Source organism: Marmota flaviventris, chromosome X (assembly GCF_047511675.1).
Source record: "Marmota flaviventris isolate mMarFla1 chromosome X, mMarFla1.hap1, whole genome shotgun sequence".
Lineage (NCBI taxonomy): Eukaryota > Metazoa > Chordata > Mammalia > Rodentia > Sciuridae > Marmota > Marmota flaviventris.
In genome coordinates, this window is record NC_092518.1 from 70,619,248 (window position 1) to 70,641,063 (window position 21,816).

General features: G+C 31.5%; 1 protein-coding gene across 3 annotated transcripts in view; it reads right to left on the minus strand.

Moving 5' to 3' along the window:
* The window catches only part of Chm (CHM Rab escort protein), a 165,457-nt gene that overhangs the window by 68,550 nt on the left and 75,091 nt on the right, over positions 1–21,816 (minus strand). For all 3 annotated transcript variants that reach the window (XM_071606229.1, XM_071606228.1, XM_071606230.1), the window contains 4 exons: positions 20,425–20,797; positions 15,821–15,937; positions 15,175–15,295; positions 13,818–14,043 (listed from right to left, as the gene is read on the minus strand). In XM_071606229.1, the coding sequence (XP_071462330.1) occupies positions 13,818–14,043; positions 15,175–15,295; positions 15,821–15,937; positions 20,425–20,797 (837 nt within the window). The remainder of the gene's footprint in view (positions 1–13,817; positions 14,044–15,174; positions 15,296–15,820; positions 15,938–20,424; positions 20,798–21,816) is intronic.

Genomic DNA, 21,816 nt, shown 5'->3' on the forward strand with positions numbered 1-21,816 from the left:
AATAATTCACTAAATAAATGTGATAACTCTACTATTCAAAAGAGGTTATTTGAGAGTTAATTTCCTCTTAAACACACCAAAAAATTGTGGGTCTATGTGTAAGGGACCACAATCTAAAACTAAGGATTTAGAAGAATATTTTCAGATTTTAGTACTGCCAAGAGATAAAAAAAATTAAAGAAAGAAAGAAAAAACAGCTGCACTAAGAGTTAAATTTTGTTTTAAAAAAATCCAGCTGGGAATGCAACAAGTTTGAAAGATAGGGCTATTTACAAAGGTATGTGCACATGTGTGGTAAAATCTAATTTATATGAAATAACCAAAAGGTATCAGTCTAAATACATATCATAAAATACATGTTTATAATTTTCAAGTATTGCCACACATACATTCATTAACTAAAGATAACAGGGGTCACTTTAAAAAAAATAGTTGAAATTAGTTTGGTTTCTTGAGTTGGTATAAAAAGATAATGTGCTTTCCTGCTCATGTTGTTCATTTGTTTAGTAAGCTGATTAGATACAGAGTACAAAGCCAAAGCATTTAAACAGTGAGGAATTCCAAATTAGTGAGATTAAAATTGAATTTTTATTATAGAAGGATGCTACTTGGTAAGACTTTTATCCTATTTCATTATATTAGACAAATGCAAGTCTACTGCCTATTTATAGAGAAGGGAGAGGACATGGCATGAAAGAGTAGATAACTAGGGAAAAGGAATGGCTAAAAGCTACATGAATTAGTTTAGTCCTGACAGAATTCCCTTTAATAATTTATTCTGTATTATATAAAATAATACTACAATTTCTCTCTTATGGTATTTACTCTTATCCCATGACTATTTCTAATTCAATTTAAATAATTTCATTAAGCATATAGAATTTGATGGTCAATATTCTAAGTTATTAGCTGTGTATGAGTAAACTATAGATGGAATTTAATAGTAAGAAAAACTTATGAGGTGCCCATTTTGTAGACAGTTATGTACTAGGAGTAACAGGAGAGACAAGGTGACTACATTTTATATAGCAAGCGTATGCATCGACGGACAAATTACCATGCAATTTAATTACATAATTAGATTTTAATGCAAGATCAAGTTAATACAAACTGAATGAATAGCCTATAATATATATGTTAATCTTTCATAAGTCACCAAAACACTCATTCTAAATACCATGACTGTGAAATCATGTAACTTTTATATAATAATACTCGACCCTGGTGTTGGACACTTTCCTTACTTCACTACATTTGAGTCCTAAAGTATCCCAGGGTGGGAGTAAGATTAAATGATTACCCTTTCCATAATAAAGATAAGACCACTGAGACTGTAATAATTTAAATAACATATTCAAGTCCATGCAAATAATAACATAAAAGCCAGAATTAGAGTGCAATTCTGAGACTGCTACTTTGTGAACACAAAAACACCTTCTAATTTTATGAAGACTTAGTTGTCTTTCCTTTCTAAAACAGAAAGCAAACTGAAGAGGAATTACAAATAAATAGCTTTGTTAAAATTACATGAATTGAGAATAAAAACAAATTTAAATGGGGGAACAGTAAAGAACACATGGAAATCCAGTTCTCTAACACACACTTAAACTGCTGGCAAGTAAAGCATGGAATCTTTGTATCTGCCTGTCTTTATTTATTTATTTAAATAAAAATTTGTTTTTTCTTTGTGATTTTTAATGACAATATTCAATTTAGCTTAAAAATAAACACATTCCAAATATTATTTCTATCACAACTGCACAATAATATATTGGTTCCAAAGATACTTGGCAAAAATTGTTTTGAATGATCTATAAAATGTTAATCTGTGCAATAATATAATATAACCTTTCAGGTTAATCAAATTTAAATTTCAGCCCCCAAACACTGCCATTATTTCAATTATCAGCCTTGCTCCATAAGGAGCCAGCTACCTTCCATTCTAACAAAAATTTTTATAACTATTTTAAGATCTGGAGTAGTATACATACATAACATGGTAGGAAAACTGGAGTAGGGGAGTTTACCTACCTATTAAAATATCCTAATATCTGAATTAGCAATGAAGAGGGCTGCTGCTAAATTTGAAACTGCAACTCTATAATTTGTGCAGCCAGTGTAATTCTCATATACTTCTAAGAGTCACAATAAATCCTCAACACCATACACTTAAATGTAAGTTTTAATAAGAGGTTATTCCCAAATTAAAAGTCTTTTCCTGTCAAAACCTGAATAATAATGCAGGCAAGGACACAAAAGCATTCCACTGCTTTATTAACGACAATGCTCACTGATCTGTGAATAACCTGGAAAAAAATTGAAGATTATTGAGTTACTTTACCAATCTATCCATCCATCACCACAGAACAGGTTTCAAAATGATGGATTGTCTCACCATCCTGCTGTTTATCCCACGCAACACTCTCTCCTCAAGGGAAAACAAACAAATGATCATATAAACATAATCATGCTTACCTTCTATATTTTATGTATCATCTCTATGCCAATATAAACTATTAACTAGAGAGAAGACTGCCTTTAAAATCATATACAAATGATTCAAAAAATGAGGTATGCTGCTGTCCTTACTTTACATTCCAGAATTTTACAGTTCATACAAATTGTATTCAAATAACAGCCCTCAGCTTTAGGGACACAAGTTTTTCATTAATCAAATTCACATTGCTCTTCTAATTTAATAAGTACACTTTTCAATTGAGATAGTATATCTTAATGATTCCCATTTTTTTTCTTTTCTGGGAGTGTGGGTAGTGGGGGTCATAGAGCTCTAGAGCTACTGAAATTATGAACCCCATAAAAATGTAACACAAAATTTGGCATACAATTTCAAGGCATTTACCTCCAAATTCCTGAAATCCTAGTGACTGATTATAGACACTGGATATCAGGTTAAGAACCGTGAATTTGAAGAACTCCTCTTACTATACTGAGCTTTCTACTGCTGTTTTATTTTAAGCTAAGATGTATTTGTTAAATGACAGCTATAAGGAGGACCTGGAGTCAGACTTCTATAATCCCAGCAATTTTGGAGGCTGAGTCAGGAAGATCCTAAGTTCTAGAAAATCCTGGCAACATAGTGAGACCCTGACTCAAAATAAGAAAACAAAAAGGGCTAGGGATTGAGCTCAGTGATAGCATGTCCCTGGGTTCAATACCCAGTACCTCAAAAATCTGTTTATAGATCTCCTTATGTTATATTTGATGGTGGTCAAATATTAAAAAAGAGGATTATAATTATGTGCATATACATGTGTACACATAAGATTTGTGTTGAAAAAAGTAGAAGAAAATATACTAAAATGTTCAACATGGTATTGTTAATAAGTAATGGAATTTAAGTTAATTCTTATAATAACAAATTATTTTCTAAAAGTGCTGCATAAGTAAAAGTGCTGCATGTGAAATTATGTCTTTCATAATAAAGGCAATTTTAATTTTAAATGTAGAACCAATTGAAGAAAACGGTTAAATTATGGTATGTACAAGTATATATGTCTATATGCTAGACTGTTTGGCCATTTATAGTTTTAAAGTATGTTTAAGTACACATATGTATTCATAGATGTAATATATATATATATATATATATATATATATATGAAAAGGTGGGAAGATACGACAAAGCAACTTAACAACAATTAACACGAGAAGTAAAATTCAAGTTTGGGGAATGAGGAATGAGGGAATGAGGCTTGTATTTCAATATAAAACTGGGTGGGGAGTATTTTTTTCTTGGTATTTTATTTTTATCCTGAAGTACTAACATAATGTTCCTCAGTAATTTGCTTTTTAGTGGCTACTTAGCATCTGCTACATACCAGGGACTTTGCTAAATGACCTTCATGAATTATTCCACTGACTCAAATGCTAAGGTATTTTAGACTGCTCAGACCCTTAAATAATTTTTAGATTGCTCCAGATTACAGAATCAAAAATTGAGTAAAATATCATAAAAAAGGACTGCAAGAAACTTTTATTCTCTCTGACTTTCAACATTTAACTTGTTCAGGAGCTTTTGTTAAGGAGAAAAATGACCCATGTTTGTTATACAAGGATCCAATATACCAAGTTGGACTAAACCAATATTTCTTAAGCAGGAATGGTTTTGCCTCAACAGGACATCTAGCAGTGTCTGGAGATATCTTTGTCACAAGTAGGTGGGTGAAGGTAGTGGCATGTGGTGAGTAGAGGACAATGATACTAAACATTCTTAAAGCACAAGACAGCCCTTCTCCAAACACAAAAAAGAATACTGCCAAAATTGTCAATAACAAGATTGAGAATCTCTAGCATAAACAAAGGTGGTAGTGCAGGCCTGTAATCCTTGTGACTAGGAAGGCTAAGGCAGAAAGACCGCAAATTCAAGGAAAGCCTGGAAAACTTAGTGAGAACCTGTCTCAAAACAATTAATGATGATGAAGATGATGATGATAATAATAGGACTGGGGCTGTAGTTCAGTGTGCTTAACCCTTGATCCAATCCCCAGTATCACCAAAAACAAAAACCAGACACACACACAAACACACACAAACACAAAAGAAAACAACCTCTAAAACAACTGTGTATCTCACATAAATACACCATGCTAAATGACAGGTAGGGACAAATCACTGGTGGCTATTGGCTCAGAGTAGAGCCTGAACTGTTGGTTCTTTTCTGAAAAATGGATGGGTTAACAGCAAAATGGGATTCCTATAGCTTCACCAAGGTGTAGCTATCCACTTAGATTGAATTAACTTCATGTTATCTCCTTGGGCCCTTACAAATCATTGCTGAGTACTGGTGACATTCATACCATTGTTACATGTTTTTGAACCTGATAAAGTATTCTTATTCTCTCCATGTTTCTTTCCTCAACTAAATTTAACACTTCATGACAAAGACGTCAAACTCTGACATATTCGTTTCTCTCTCTCTCTCTCTCTCTCTCTCTCTCTCTCACACACACACACACACACACACACACACACACACAACTTAGAAACAATTTAGGCATAAAATAGATGCCTTTAAAATTATCTGTTGAATTAAATGCAAAGAAATGAAAAAAAAAATCACATTGACAACAAATGACACAGACTTCTGTGTAAGTTTTTGGTCATTTTAATTTAATCAAATCTGGTTTGTTTGTTTTTTCTTGTTAATTAGGATTGGACTTAGAACAATTCCCCTGGTTGCTTTCTCTATAGCAGTGTTCCTTAGATCAGAAACACCTGGGCACTTGTTAGAAATGCAAAATTTTATGCCCCACTCCAGATTTACAAGTGCAGAATTCTGGGGAGAGAGCTCAGTAATATATGTGTTAATTTCTGACACCCATGAATGTTTGAGACATACTGCTCTACCATTTCTTTACCATGCAATTTTTAGTTACACATAATCAACATGCTACTCATGGATTTACCCATCAAATACTTAGTATATAATTAATTTATACTACATATTGCACTGAGACATTCCTGTAAAATATCCTATTATTGTTTTTTGATTATATTTTCATGCAAAAAAGAAAAAAAAAACATTCAACTGATGGAACTAGGGCCATAAAACTTGCCACTTAGGTTTTTAAACAGAGTATTTTGGAATAAAGTCACATATTATCTTTGGATACAAAGAGTTTCAAGGGTGAATACACAGCCTATAAAGCCTAAACTACTTACTATCTGACACTTTATGGAAAAAAAAAATCTTGACCCCTAAATTAGATAATCTAACTGTCTTTAACTCAGTCTCATATTGCTCTGGTGACATTCTATAAAAGCAGTAACAGTGACAATTGAAATAAATACAGTAACACAAATAATACTAATAACAGCTAACAGTGTTAGAAGACAAGCACTATTGCAGACTCTTTTGAAATATAAATTCATTTTAATCCTCACAACCAATGAGACAGGTATTATACTTATCCTCGTGAAAAATGGGAAGCACAGAGAGGTTAAATAACTTGCCCAAGGATACATAGCCAATAAACAAGAGATCCATAATTTGACCCTATTGGTCTGGCTCTAAAGTATATTCTTATTCATTAGAGTATATTTATTACTTTTCCTCCCCATGACTAGGGCATATAGATATCTACTTGCATACTATTTGAAGAGGTGCCTACAAATTATAGTTTCAATAGCAACAGTTCCCAAGTTTGGCCTATATTCTCCACCCATCCTAGGACTTCGATCCCAAAACCACTCTTGTATTCATTACTTCGGAGCTCTCCTTTTTATAACCTCTTAAGGAGTAGATTTTTCTTAAATAATGAAAATTCAAATAATAACTCTCAATTGATGTTTTTAAGTCGTGGATGCCTGTGAAAATATGGACTCCTTTTATAAAGTAATATATAACATTTTACATAGAAATTCCAGGGATCAGTGGACCCTATATTAAAAGCCTTTGGCATATTTCAATGCAACTCAGCTGCAGTGATGCAAAACAACAGTGCTAAGATTCAATAATCAAGCTTTAACAACACTCATGTTTGGACTATCTGAATCTACCAATTAGATAAGGTTCAGTTTCTACATCTACTTTCAGTTATATCATGTGGTACTATGACACTGTGGGAGGAAATCAATGGAATCAAAGTCAAGAAACAGATCAATATACATTAATCTTCATAGTCTATAAAATCTAACTGCTCATGGGCTTATTGATGCTTATTAAATTCAAAAATTCAAGGTATAGTGGTAGGAAGACTGATATGTTCATGGTCTGTTTTTCCTTTCACCCTTATTAACTATATAAAATGTGGAAAGTTAAAAGAATTTCATTATTCATCTAAACTGGTATTTCCTATCAGGTACAGAATTTGAACATGTTGCTCAAACATGGTAGGAATAGGCCTTATTCTTTCCAATTTTTCTAGAGAGTAAATATGTATCACTGTTAAGAAATCATAGCAAATTAAATTCTTAAAACCTGGCATATCATAAATAAAACAAAATACAGATTAATAATATTTTGTCAATTATCTCCATTAATTTTTTTCAGAAAAAATTTTAAAAACATTGTTTAATAGGTGAGTTATAAAATATGTGTATCAGGAAATTTGATTTCTATCCTCAGTCTCTTTTATTTATTTTTTTGACTTCTTCATTTGTAAAGTTAGACAACTAGTGAAAAAAACACAAAAGGGTTCTTCCAACTTATTTTATTTGTATTACTACCAGAATAGTAGGTTGATTTTTGCAAGAAAAGAGATTAAAGAGAATGCTTCTGGGGCGGCGGGGGAGAAATCTAACTCCAACTTGTTGATGTAGATGGACAAAGACATTGGGATAGATACCAAAAATCCATCAATTTTTCTTTCCAACTCCACATACAATTAAACATGTAAACTTTAACTTTTTTCAACAAGGTAACAAACCTCCCTTGATTTTCTAATAGGTTGATTCAGGTTAATGAAAGTTTCTTAGGTTTCTGAAAATTCCCTGAAGGACAAAAAATACTGGTTATCATAAAATAATCAGATTACTTTGGTCCAAAGATGTTTTCTACACTGTTTTCTCCAAAAGAGACTGCCAAACATTCAGTAAAATATATTGGTTTTCAGATACTGGACTTTGGACTGAAGAAGGTGGTTTTAAAAAGCAGAGGAAAAGGACACGATATAAAATATCTTAATCTACATTTTAAAAAAACACAAATCCCATCATTATAACTAAATCATAGTAGCATCTATGTATCCCCGTTTGGGCATAGCTCCTTCTGTCATCACTGATGAAATACATCAAATGGAAGATTCCTTGGTTATTCCTTCCATGCTGTTCTTATAATCTTGAGTAAGCTATATTAAAGACACATAAATCCATTTATGTATTTCGGACTTTTGATCTTTCTTTTTTCTCTTTTGAGAAGCTGAATTAGAGATTAGCTTGTGTTCCACAACTTCCTGAGGTATTGGGATATTTTCTTTAGGTACTATTTGGAAACTATTTACTTTTCCATATATATTAAACAGTAAAACGTAGTTTAAGCCCAACCACTTGGTAAAAGGTATTTGGTGGTGATTACTTGTGTGTGCATGTGTATATAAAATTTATGCTACATGCTAAAATTCTCATCTTTCATTTTTTAATAATCTTACCACATTAAGAAAAATAACAGATCAAATCTAGGCCATGAAAGATTGAATTTCACAGTTAATAGTGGAGTGACCTTTTTTTATTTTTTATTTTTATTTTTTTTTAACAAAAGTAACACCCTCGGAGCAGTCTAGGTCTACTTATTAAAAACAAAACAAACAAAAAAACATGTAAAGTTTATTTGCTTCCACTACTACTGCTCCATTTTTCACATTATAAAAACACAACACAATATATAAAATGTATTCTGAACTAAGTTAGCTCTAAAGGGCACTATGTTGTCAACCACAGACATAACAGAAATAAATTAATCAGGTCAGGGCTCAAAAAGGACTTCTATTTGGAAGAGAATTTAAAATCCTATATATTACATACATATCCTGTCCAGTAGGCCAGAAACAATATTAACTAATTAATGTATACTAAGGGAAGTTCTAAGGATTGCTAGACTAGAAAAATATACAGATTTTGATGACTTTTCTTCCAGTATGGTCCTGTTTATATATGCTGACATACTAATGGGTACTAGGTAATGCAATAAATAAGCTTCATTTTCTTTGCTTAAAAAAGTACCTATTTAAAATGATAAAAGCCTCAAGAGGTGTTTATTCATGAAAGTTATCTCTAGTAGTTAAAATGTTATACTGCTTAAGCAGAATGCATTTAGAATGCAAGGATATGACTTACAAATGTCTTTGAATCCTTCACATAAATATGCATGCATCCCATTTATAACAGTAGCCTTGATGAGAACACACTGTAACTGGCTGTGAGAAATGCTTAAGAAGCTTATATTAAAACAGAATAGAGAATGATGGTTAGAAATCATAAAACAGGTGACACCTTATTCTGATAACCTGGTGATAAAAAGTGTAGCCTATGATGTATAGATAATGGTAGTGTTACCACTTCAGGATATAAACAGCAATATTTATATGGAATTATAAAGCATTATGTAGAGAACCCAATATAAAATTAAAAGTTAATATCCTTAGGCCAAATAAATGCATATAATTCACATATAGTCTTATATGTATAATATGTAGAAAGAAATCAGTGTTTCCTTACTTAATTAACAAAGAAATACTTAAAAGTTTAACATAATACTTCAAACCTAACAGAAAAAGTCTTTTTTTCCCACTATATACACATTTAATTACATTGTTCCTTAAAAGTATACTTAAAATGGGTAAGATGAGGTCTAATTTTTATAACAACCTTTAATTCTGAACCACATGTACAATACTGACCCAGGTGCTACAAAGCATTAAAAGATGGGAGTTCTGATAAAATAGCAGTCTTAGGAATGCTAAAACCATCTTTGGGGAAAAATGGTCTTTGTCTAGCATCTCATTCTGAAATTTTATAACAGCATATGATAAATGAAACATTTAAATGTCTTTTAGATAAACAAACACCAAATACATATTTATAAACTGTTTGAATAGGAAAGAAATACAGGGATTTAATGAAAAAAAGAGAAATGAGATTAAATACAGTTTAAGTATACCTTTTCTGAAATGCTTGGGAATAGAAGTTTTTCAGATTTTAGATTTTTTCCTATTATTAAATATTTACAAAATATAATATCTTAGGGATGAGACCCAAATTTAAACACAAAAATCCATGAGCCTATATACACAGCCCGAATATAATTTTATACAATATTTTTAGTGCATCCGTATTTTGCAATTTGTTAAATGAATTCAGGTGGGGAACTTTCCACTTCTGGCATCATGAAGATGCTCACAAAGTTTCAGATTCTGGCACATTTATGATTTCAAACTTTTAGATTAAGGATGCTTAACCTGTATCTATTTTCATAAAGTACTACTAAGAAAGCTACTGAGCTTCAGGTCAATTCCCAGTGATCTTTTAATTCTGTCCCTGTTCCTTACCATTAAGTTCTATAAGAGTAGCACATGCCAACATGAGAGAAAACAGTGTAGTTTCTTTGAATCTGGAAATGACACAGGAAGAGGGACAGAGTGATTAAGAAAACCACAGAACTTTCTTCTTAGTTTCAATTGATAGAAGGACCTCTGGTCCTGGGGGAAATGACACACTCTCCTCATCCCTACTTTGACCTGAAATAGGAGGAGGACAAGTTTGTTTGGAAATACACAGAACATATTCTGAAATTAGTTACTGTGCAATTTACACAACACTCTCACTTCCATTCATAAGATGACATATTTAGGAAACATAAATTTGAGAACACCTACTTCCAGTGGTATGATAGAATGGGTACTGTGATGGGACCTCCTGTTAATACCAAAAAACTAGGTAATGCATGAACATAATTTTCATTGCACCGATGAGAATGAAGGAAAAGAGACACCATGGTAAACACCCCATCACCAAATATACCCATACATGTGTTATACAAACAATGAACTGAAATCAAAGTTTTGAGCAATAAAACACTACAATAAAAATTAAATTTAAAAAAAAAAACCTTGGGCCAGGATAACTAGATGCCATCTGTATTATTAAAGGAGAACCCCCTGAAAAGAACAAAATGCTCCCATGTTTATAGGGTTTGGGAATGAGCAGACACAAACAATTCCAGAAGAAAAGCATTCTTAATTTGACATTCAAACTAAAGTGAATCAGATATAAATTCTCAAGCATTGCAGAAGGAAACAAAACACTAAGGTGAATCAGTAGTAATAAAAAATGGCAGTATCAGACCATTATGAATATTTGTTAGAATTAACAGAAAGAATGTAAAATATTTATAATATGAATGATTTAAAGCAGAAAGATTCAAAAAATGAACATATAAAAGGAACTATCAAAAATTATACAGAAGAACTGGGAGTATAGCTCAGTAGTAGAGCATTTGGCTCGGATGCACAGGGCCCTGGGTTAAATCCCAAGCACTGCAAAAAAAAAAAAAAAGAAAGAAAGAAAGAAAAGAAAAAAAAAGGAAAATTGAGGAGCAGAATTCCTAAAATGAAAGACAAAAAATAGGCAATCAAAGCATGAATGGATCAAAGTGCAGATTAATCACAGGTGAAAATAATTAATAAACTGGAACTCAGATCTTAATAAAGAATCAAGAATGCAACCAGAAGACAAGGAGATAGGAAATATGAAAGACAGAGTAGAAGATATGGAAAAGAGAATGCTAAATTTTAAACATTTATTTGGATTCCAAAAGGTGAGAGGGAAGACAATGCAAAAAATACTTGTAAATATATTTGTTGACAATTTTCCACAATGGAATTTTCCATAAATTCACAAATAGAGGAAATACAATTGATTTAGTTGACCCATATGGAGCTTTTGTCAAAAATGGTTGAATATTGTTAACTTAAAATGGTTACATCTGTATTAAGCTAGATAAATAAGAAGAAACCAACATCTAAGATTCAGTGTAGTAAAAATGCAGAAGACCAAAGATAAACTATCTTAAAAACAGCCCAAAAGGAAAAGAGATATCACTTATAAAGAAATGACAAATCAGGTTGACTTCCAATTTTTTCAACAGGAAAAAAAAAAATCAATGGAATAAAATCTTTAAAATATTGAAAAGATCTACCATCTTAGACCTGTTTACCTAGTAAAATTTCACTCAAGACAAAATGAAAAGAAGAGATTTTCTATTTATTGTTCTTTTTCTCCACTTTTTATTGGTGCATTAGTTATACATAATGATGGGATTTTTACATAGTTGTACATGCACACAATATAATTTGGCCAATAACTCTAGCCAGTTATTGGTTAATTGGTGCTTTACACATACACATGAAAGTGAAATTTACTGGGATAAAGTCATATCTGTAAATAGCATAGATGGAAGAGCAGCGAGTAGAGGAAGAGGAATCGGGGAAGGAGGAGGGGAGGGAAAGTGAAAGTACTGGGGATTGAAATGGAACAAATTACATTATAAGACATGTATGACTATGTCAAAATGAACCCCACTATTATTTTTAATTAATGTACTAATAAAAACATTTTGAAGTTATTTTCATATATATAAAACTAAATAATTTACTACAAACAGATGTAAACTAAAGGAGCTTTTAAAATTCTACATTTCAGAAAGAAGAAACAGACTCTTCTTAGCAGCATTCATCCTGCTCAGTAAAAGAGAGAGACTGTCAGATAGGCAGCACAGGAATAAAAATCAAGACTATGCCAACAAGAGCCCTAAGTATAGATTCCAAAAACTTAGAAATAAAAAGGATGGAGAAAGTTATAAGCGTCAAATATGAAAAGTTGGAATAATCATATGAATATCCAGCAAAGTGGATTTAAAGAGGAAAAAAGCATTATAGGGGTTGGGGGGAGAAAGACATTGATTATGTAAATATTAAATTCATCTGGAATGTTTAAAAATATAAATTTCTACTAATATTAATAAATAACCCCAAAATAAAGATAAACTACATATTGACAGAATTATAGGGAGAAATAGACAAATCTAGCATCATAATGAGAAATGTGAAATATTTAAAACATATTTCTCTACAAATGATAAAGCAAAGAAAATATTCAATTAAAATAAAGTTTGAAAATTACAACTTGAAGCTTGATTTATTGGACCCTGATACCAATAATTAGAGAATCATGTACCTACCAACAACTAAATAAAAATATTCTTAAGAACATATGAAAAAATTGTAAAAATTAATGATATTGTAAGCCATAAAATAAATGCCAACAAAGCTCCAGGATTAAGTAGCATAAATGCCATAATGTAATTAAATTCAATGCTAAGGGCAGAAGAATTAACCAAATTATTCTTAATAACTCATGCATCAATGAAGAAATTATAACAGAAATAAAAACTCTTGGAATAGCCAGGTACAGGAACTCGGGAGGCTGAGGCAGGAGGGTCACAAGTTGGAGAACAGCCTCAGCAACTAAGCAAGACCCTGTCCAAAATAAAAAATAAAAAGGGATGGGGATGTGGCTCAGTGGTAAAATGCCCCTAGGTTCAATCCTGAGAACAACAACAACAAAAAAAAATCACTTAGAATAAAATTTAATGAAAATACTACAAACATGTAGAGTTACAGAAGTTCTTATATACTACTAGTAGAATGTAACAGGCATAACTCTCTAGAAAAACAACTGGGGTCAATGTTGTAAAATGCTAAACATTCACATATTCCATAACTCAGGAATTCTTCTCCTACATATGTATCCTAGAGAAACTCTTGAACACACATATCCTGAATCAATATATAAGGATGCTAACAACAAAAAATGGAAACATCCTGTGTCCACTGACAGAAAAATGCAAACAGATGAAGGTACATTCACAATGAAATACAAGAGCACAATTAAAAAAACATGATTATAGAAAAGCATGAAGCTTTGAAATATAACACTAGGTACAAAAATATTCAGAATTTTTAAAGCTCAAAAAAAAATAGTCCAAGGCTGGGGTTGTAGCTCAGTGGTTGAGCACTTGCCTGGCATGCATGAGGCACTGGGTTCGATCTTCAGCACCACATAAAAAAAATAAAATAAAGATATTGTGTCCATCTACAACTAAAAAATAAAAATTAAAAAAATAGTCCAAATGGCCTGTTATTATTGAGATGGATAGGTAAGCAAGTAAATAGATTACAAAAAAGCAGAACAATGTATGTGTTTGCATATTATAAATCTTGAATAAATCTCATTTTGTTGTAATTTTTATGTCATTCATGCATCACCTTTAGAAGAGACCAGAAAATCAATGGCAAACTTACCTGCAGAAACACTGAGGAAGTTCTCCTTGGCCATATAAAGGAAACAAAAATGGAGTGTTGCCATATCGCCCAAGGCAGTGAAGAAAGTTTTTGGTAGCTTTGAGACCATCAATGGTACTGCTGGTTGTCTCTGATGTCATTGCAATTGAATGCAGGACAAAATATTGGAGGTTTGGGGTTAATTTTTGAGTTTTTAAATACTCAGAAAATGTAATGTCTTCATAGGCTATGAAAAGAAAGATAAAAATTTATCAATTGAAATCAGAACTAAATTTCTATTTAAAATCATCCCACACAAATGTGACCAAGTGTGTTCAAAATGTTGTATTGTTTCTGAATGTTGTATTGAATTCAGAAACAAAACAACATTTTGGACTGTGACTGTTGATCTGAAGAAAAAAAAAGGAACACTCTTACTGTCCTAATTGGACTGAAAGTAAAATCTCTGTTTACAGTGTTTTATGGATTTAAAAAAATCAGAAAATCAGTAAGTAACACAATGGGTTGCCATTATTGGCAATATTCTTGCCTTATTAACACTTCAACTGCACAACAATGCCAATAATTACAGTTGAAAATATTGAATATGACAAAATGGAAATCTATTGATCAAAATAACAGAGTAATATGAAACTTTTGTTAAATAATGAACTATGACAAAAAAGCAACAGAACTAATTTCTGTGTGGCTAATATAATCAGTTATACTTTCATACAATCATGTATACAAACATAAGGAATGCCTAAAAAAACTTCTGGTTTTTTTTTTTTTAGAGAGAGAGAGAGAATTTTTTTTAATATTTATTTATTTTTTTAGTTCTCGGCAGACACAACATCTTTGTTGGTATGTGGTGCTGAGGATCGAACCCAGGCCGCACGCGCTACCACTTGAGCCACATCACCAGCCCTAAAAAATAATTCTTTAAATCAAGAGCAGAAAACATTGTAATTGGACAATTAATGGTAGCAAAAGCAATCCCATGACCAAAGACAAACTCTTTATGGAAATAATTTAAATAAATAAAAAATATAAAAATTTACTGAAAGGATGTAATTTTACATAACCACCGAGGAGAAAAATCTGGCTGTACTGAGTGCACTTAGCATTTCTGAAATGTTCAAAATATCTGTACATATGTTTACTAGCAATTTGAAATGGCTAATGATACTATGGAACTGAATTTTCAATTTTATCTAATTTTAAATAGATAATGTAAATAATGGCCCACTTATTTGATACTGCATAAATAAAATGCATTTTAAAACAATAAGTACAGTAAAAAGTAACAATAATAAGATGTTCACCAAGTATATTAAAAAGCTTAAAGTGGAAAACATGATTGAATGAAAAATAATACCTTTATATTCATCAGGATGTTCCTCATATTCCATACAAAAGGTAAGAAATTTCATTAGCATTCGCTTTTCTACCATAGTAAGTTGTTTGCTATTAAAGACATCAGCTCTGGAACAAGGGACCTGAAAAAATTATGATTTTTAAGTTAATGATAAAAATATTCCAAATTACACTTCTTCCTCTTTAAGTATAACATGATGATTATTTCCATTTAACTATAGCTGTTTCATGTTACCTTACATCAATTCTAACAGCATCTCTGATAACTTCAGAGCTATTTAACTTGTGATCTTTCTTACTTAATTCTGCAAATCCACTCTTTATGCCACTGAAAGTCCAATGGCAAATCACCCTTAATGGGGAACAAATGACAGTTCAAATCTAGCAGTACTGCCTAAAACGAATACTTTCTCAACACCCAAATCAAGCTGCAGAATAACTCATCAAAAACTAACACTAGAAAAAAAAGAAAACTAACCCAAGAAAATTTAATTAAACAAATTTTGCCATTTACATTTGTAAACCCTGATGCAAGAGGAATTTATTCCCTTACCAGAAAAGACGGCAATCTTATTTGCTTATCCTTCCAAAATGAACCATAATAACTTAAGCACACATTCAGATATAATACTTGATCAGCATAGTACCTGTTCCACTCTTCCTTGTCGAAAAGCAAGAATCCTGGTGATATTTTTAAACTCTGCATATCGACTAACATTAGATTTGATTAGAAGATCAATCAGCATTCCCCGAGAATACAGGAGCTGTACAAAGAAAATATTTTATAGTATAAAAGGCAAAATAATGAAAACATAATAAACACTAAATATACATAATTGTATTAGTTTTTAGATTTAAAGCAAGTCTATAAATATAAATTATAACATATAACACAATGTACTACTGTTTCAAAATTCATTATCTGAAATCTCCCCCCCCAAAAAAAAAAACCCTGTACAATCCAAAAGTATTTTCATAATTCATCTGGCAGTAAAACCTGATCCAAATTGATATAAGGCTCTTCTGTCTCTGTCACAATATATTCGAATATGTATACATATCAGTGTAGAAATGTTAATGTGTTTAGTTAGAGTATTTTATATCTAAGAATGTTACATAATACACAGCATATCAGCATATGCATTGTATTGCTTTCTAAAATATATGTTGTTTTAATATTTCGTTGTTAATGGACCTTTATTTTATATGCAGTGCTGAAAATCAAATCCAGTGCCTCGCACATGCCAGGCAAGAGCTCTACTACTGAGCCACAGCCCCAGGCCTAATATATATGCTTATATATATTTTACATATAATATATAATTATATATTCCCTGTGAATATGTGTGTCTGTATAAATCTGAATTACAGAAAATACCAGAAAACAAGGGTTTTGGATAAATGACTAGACTAGACTACCTATATAATGCCATGTGGTTACAAGAAGATATGAGCTAGGTGTTACTCCCCTCTGCACCAAAAAAAAAAAAAAAAGAAGAAAGAAAAAGATTTGTGATGCATTCCGAAAGTGTCAAATTATAAAGTCCCTTTGTAATTCCAGCAGTCTAGATGAAATACATATTCCTCAAGAAGTGAGGATTGTTATTGCCAGCATGTATGTGATGGGCTGACTTAATATTTCAATCTTTCAACATGTTTTATAACTAATATCAAAGAGACAAAAACATTATTATCCAGCATGTTTTAGATTTAACCATATGGTTAAATGCAAGAAATCTGCCTACTTCCTCTAATCACGCTACCTTTAAATAATGTCTACAACTCAATAAATATGACAAATGTAAATGTCGCATCTATAAGTAGTAAGAAAAATAAAATTTGCTTTACCCATACAAAGGAGAAGGGAATCTCAAAAATCAACCTAAAGTCTGAGCATCTAATTTTATAAACTATTATAATACTTCAGCATTACATAGTACAAAATTTTCATTGCATTTAAAACACTAATCTTATTATGCTAAGTATGACATGTTATTTCATTACCTTCTTCCTAACATACCTCACAACTAAGATAAAGCCTGTGTTTATAAAACTATTTTTAAAAATTTTTACTGGTTCATTGTAATTATACATAATAGTAGACACATTCTTTAGATACTTCTACTTTTGTAGAATGAGCACAATAAGTTATTATTGGTTATTTTTAGATGTAATAATTGTATAATAATAAAAGATACTTGAAAAACCTTATTTGTTAAAAAAAATTGGAGATTCAAAGATTCTTTAACAGCTATAATATATTCATTCACAAATGTTAATATATAAAATACAGACATGTACTTATAAGATCTAATAAAGATTGTTTTTTCTTGTTGTACCAGGGATTGAACCCGGGACACTTAATCACTGAGTCACATCTCCAGCCCTTTATATTTTTTTTTATTTTGAGACAAGGTCTAACTTCCTTAGGGCTTCTCTACCTTGCTGAGGCTAGCTGTGAATTTATGACCCTCCTGCCTTAACCTCCTGAGTTGCTGGGATTACAATTATGCACCACCGAACGTGGCTAAAGCTTAATATTTAACACCACCTTTAAAACTAAGTCATTTAAGATACCACTGAAGAGTGTAAATCAATTTTAACTAAAATTATGATATTGTTTCTGAAACTCAGCATCAATAAATGTGTACATTATTTTAACTTAATCTCTTTTTCACCACTTAGTAAGTAGTCTACCACAGCAATTTCAGAAAACTGAATTTGATGAAAATAATGGGAAATAGCTTTAATAATATTCTTTGCTGTACTTGGCATGTTGGCTCTAAAATTAAAATTATGGACTTATTCAGAAATAAATTTTAAGAATTTTATCTTTGATTTCTTTAATAGTTTGAACACTATACAACTGTATGTATTTAAATTAATTAACCTTCCCTAAGATGACTTTTAAATGATTATATAATAGGCATGTTTTATAAACTCTAAAGCCCACTGTTATTTCTTGATATGATGACTTTGAGATGGAATATGCATAGAAACATCAAGTAGTTTGCACACATTGAATGTCTTTAGGAAGGAGAGAGGGCTAAAGGTAGATATAAGGCAGCTATCCTAAACTTAGAGGTAACAACTGTAATTATTAGAACCGATAAAATTTCCATGGAGTGACTCTTTGTCCCAACAACATGGACTATATGATTTTCAATTCAGTTGGCACTAAATAAATGCTTGTAGAATGATTATCATTTTAAAAATATCTATAAACTTCCTTTATGTTATGATTACATGTTCTGTAGATACTTTTGTAGAATAAGTACAAGAAATGATTACTGATTATGTTTAGATGTAAAAACCCATGAAAACTATGCAAGACAAAGTACAACTGCTTAGTCTAATGCCTCTGGACATATTTGTCTTTTATTTATCCAGAGAACTAGTATTACTAACCACTCAAGCCAGTGAAAGCACCCAAAAATCTCCTTCAGAATCTCCTCAATTTTCTCAGCTTCTAGGTAAACTTCATTCCTATAATTAACATTCATTTTTCATTCATTTTTTTTTCTAAAATAATTCCTTCATTTGCAACAACACAATCTTCTCCCATTTTCTTTAGGAAGATACATACTGTATTTTAGCTAACTTAGAAGAATACAGAGTCATTTTTCTTTTTGAGACAGGATCTTGCTATGTGGCCCAGGCTGATTTTCAATTACCGGGCTCAAGAGATCCTCCTGCCTCAGTTTCCTGAGTAGCTGGAACTGCAGGCATATATCACAGCACCTGACTTTAGTCTTGATTCTTAACCACATTCATATCATTGTTTCTTTAGTAAGACAATCAAAATTTCAAGTAAGTAATTCGAAGTGTAATTTTCAGAACAAGGCCAATTTTTTCTTAGACTGCCTTGTTTTTTGTTTACTTTTTTAAACTGATTTCAAGAATACTCTTCATAAGAACAGGAAGGTTATTAGTGAACTAGAATTAAGCTTCCATCCAGAGATGAACAGCCAAAGTAAAAGGAAAAAAAATGCTAGTTTTCTGTGCATGGCAGGGTCAAAGTTGATGGAGAAAGTGGAATAGATGATATAGAAATATGAAGTAGGAAGCAGCCAACACAGACCATGACAGACTCAGACACAGTGCTTTATGATAGAATGAAAAATAATAAAATTATGTACACATTTCCAAGCACCAATTTTAAAGGTAACAAGAGTACGAAAATATGTGATTGTATCAGCAAAATATGAGGGGCATGTGTTGGTCCCTCACCCTCCCCTATCACTCGGAACTCAAATAAAGTATATTAAATTGAAAAAAAGTCTAGTTTTGAGGTAATTTGATGTAATTTACTACCCTCTCTACTTCTTTCCAATGTTTCACTGTGTACCTTCAACTTACAGGATTTGATTGCCATTTTTTCTCTACTTTCACCAAACGTTTTAAGGACATGATCCTTTATACTACTGGTTTTCTATTATTTTTCACTAAAATAGCCTTGTTTCCTATGAACCCAATAGAACACTGAACCCTACCTTTTCTGAAATCACACTGAACTAAGAGTTAAAACTGTAAAGAGGAAGAACTGGAGATTGAAATGGAAAAAAACTATTGTTATATGCATTTATGAATATGTCAAAATGTACCCCACTATTATGTATAAGTATAATGCACTAAAAAAAAACAAAGCCAATAAATTATATTGAATGAAAAATAAACTGAAAATAAAAAGTTAAGGATGGAAACATAACCAAAGACAAAAGCATTCTTCCCAGCCTCTCTGTTCCCATAACTATGAAATTATCCTCTAAATTCCTTGATCCTGAACATATGACTTTCAAAAATGCATTGATTTACTAAGAATATTCACTATTACACAGATATTAGAATAGCTAGACTATATATAAAAGCTAAAAAAAAAGTTGATGCAAACTGTAAGAACATAGGTTTGTAAACAGTTTCATTAGAATTCTTCATAGATTCATATTGTTCATGCATTAGGAGAATATCAGGATAAACTATGTGTTCTAGCACAAAACCATTCTTCAAGTATGAAAGTACTATTTAAGAGCAAATTAAAAACACATAAAGTAACTTTATGTAAGCATTTAGTATATTTGTAGCCTGTAGTTAAAGAATAGCTTAACTGAGTTATAAAATTTTGACTAGTCTTTTTATAAAACAAATGTTGTACATGTCAAGACCAAAATTAAGCAAACTGGATTTATGGGTGCAGATGCTATTTTTAATCAATGTGTTGTTCTATAAGAAAGTGGGTAAAATTAGTACTTACCTTTGACACTAAATCAATATTAAATCTCCTGCCTTCTTTAACAATCTGTGAGTAAGTAATCCGATTTTTCTTTGGTTGCTCTGCAGTGTCCTCTGCTGTAGGCACATTTTCATTTGTTTTTTCTTCTGAAGTTTTATCATCACTATGGTTTTCTTTCTCCCCTGTCGCTTCAGCATCATTTACTTCTAGGGTACTCTCTGGATCACTGCTTGGAGTTTGTTCTGCAGGCACTTCACAGCTCTCAGTGCTTAATGACTCATCTTCTGTAGGCAGACAGGCAAAATCTGCAGCTTTTGAGGAGTCCACAGGTGTCACACAAGCATGATTTTTCTTCAGTGCACCAGCTTCTTCAACATATTCATGCAAATCCTGACTAATAAGAAATTATTAAAATAATTAGTATCATATTTTTGATAATTCTAATCAGCCTCATTATTATGACACTTGAATTTTTCATGGTATCTTTTATTCTTTTATCATTTTCCTATAAAGTTCAGTGTGTATTTTGCCAAGTGACCCAGACATTATACATTCATTAGTTAAATTTTCAATACAATATGAAGCATAATTAAGAATTTTAAAATACAGATAAAAATTTCAGGTTGAAGGAGGAAATGGCACATGTAAAATTTTTGAAAATTTAAGGCAGATAAAGGAATTGCATTTTAAAAGTGAATCAACACAGCACAGCCTTCAGAATTAACTTGACGTTGAACCCTGTTGCAACAAAAAGTTATGGCTGTGTACTTAGAAAAATTATTTATTATCTCTAAACTACTCATTGATACCACAAGGATGATACCAAATATCTTCAAGGTTGTTCTGAAGATTAAATAATTTTATAAGCAAAGAACCTATAACAGTGCCTGGGATATAGTAAATGATCAACAGTGATAATTATCAAATATGATCATTACTGAGAAATTCTTGATCTGGTGAAATGATGGAGGGTAAATTGGGAAAAAATCTGTCACAAAAATTTTAGGCTGGCCTATCTCAATGCAAAATCTAAAAGGCACTTTCTATATTATTTTCTGACATATACTCTTTCAGTAGTAATGTCTATTAAACTATTCAAATTCCCATTTCCAAAATTAACAAAGTTAACATTCTCAGTCCTTCAGTGTCTTGATGGCTACAACAGGCTCCCAATCAAGTCCAGTTGCACCATAAACTCCTCCACAGACACCACTATTTTCATTGAGCTGCCTTATTACTCAATTATCTAACTCAATGCCTTATATTTGATGGGTCCTGGAAAGTAAACACCTGCTAATTCACTGTTCAAGAACTAACTGTAGCCATTCCTTCCACCAAATCTAAACCCCACCTCCCAAACAACTTCTTTCTGTCTCCCAACCAAATTCCCTTCTTTACTATTCTTCTGTTTTC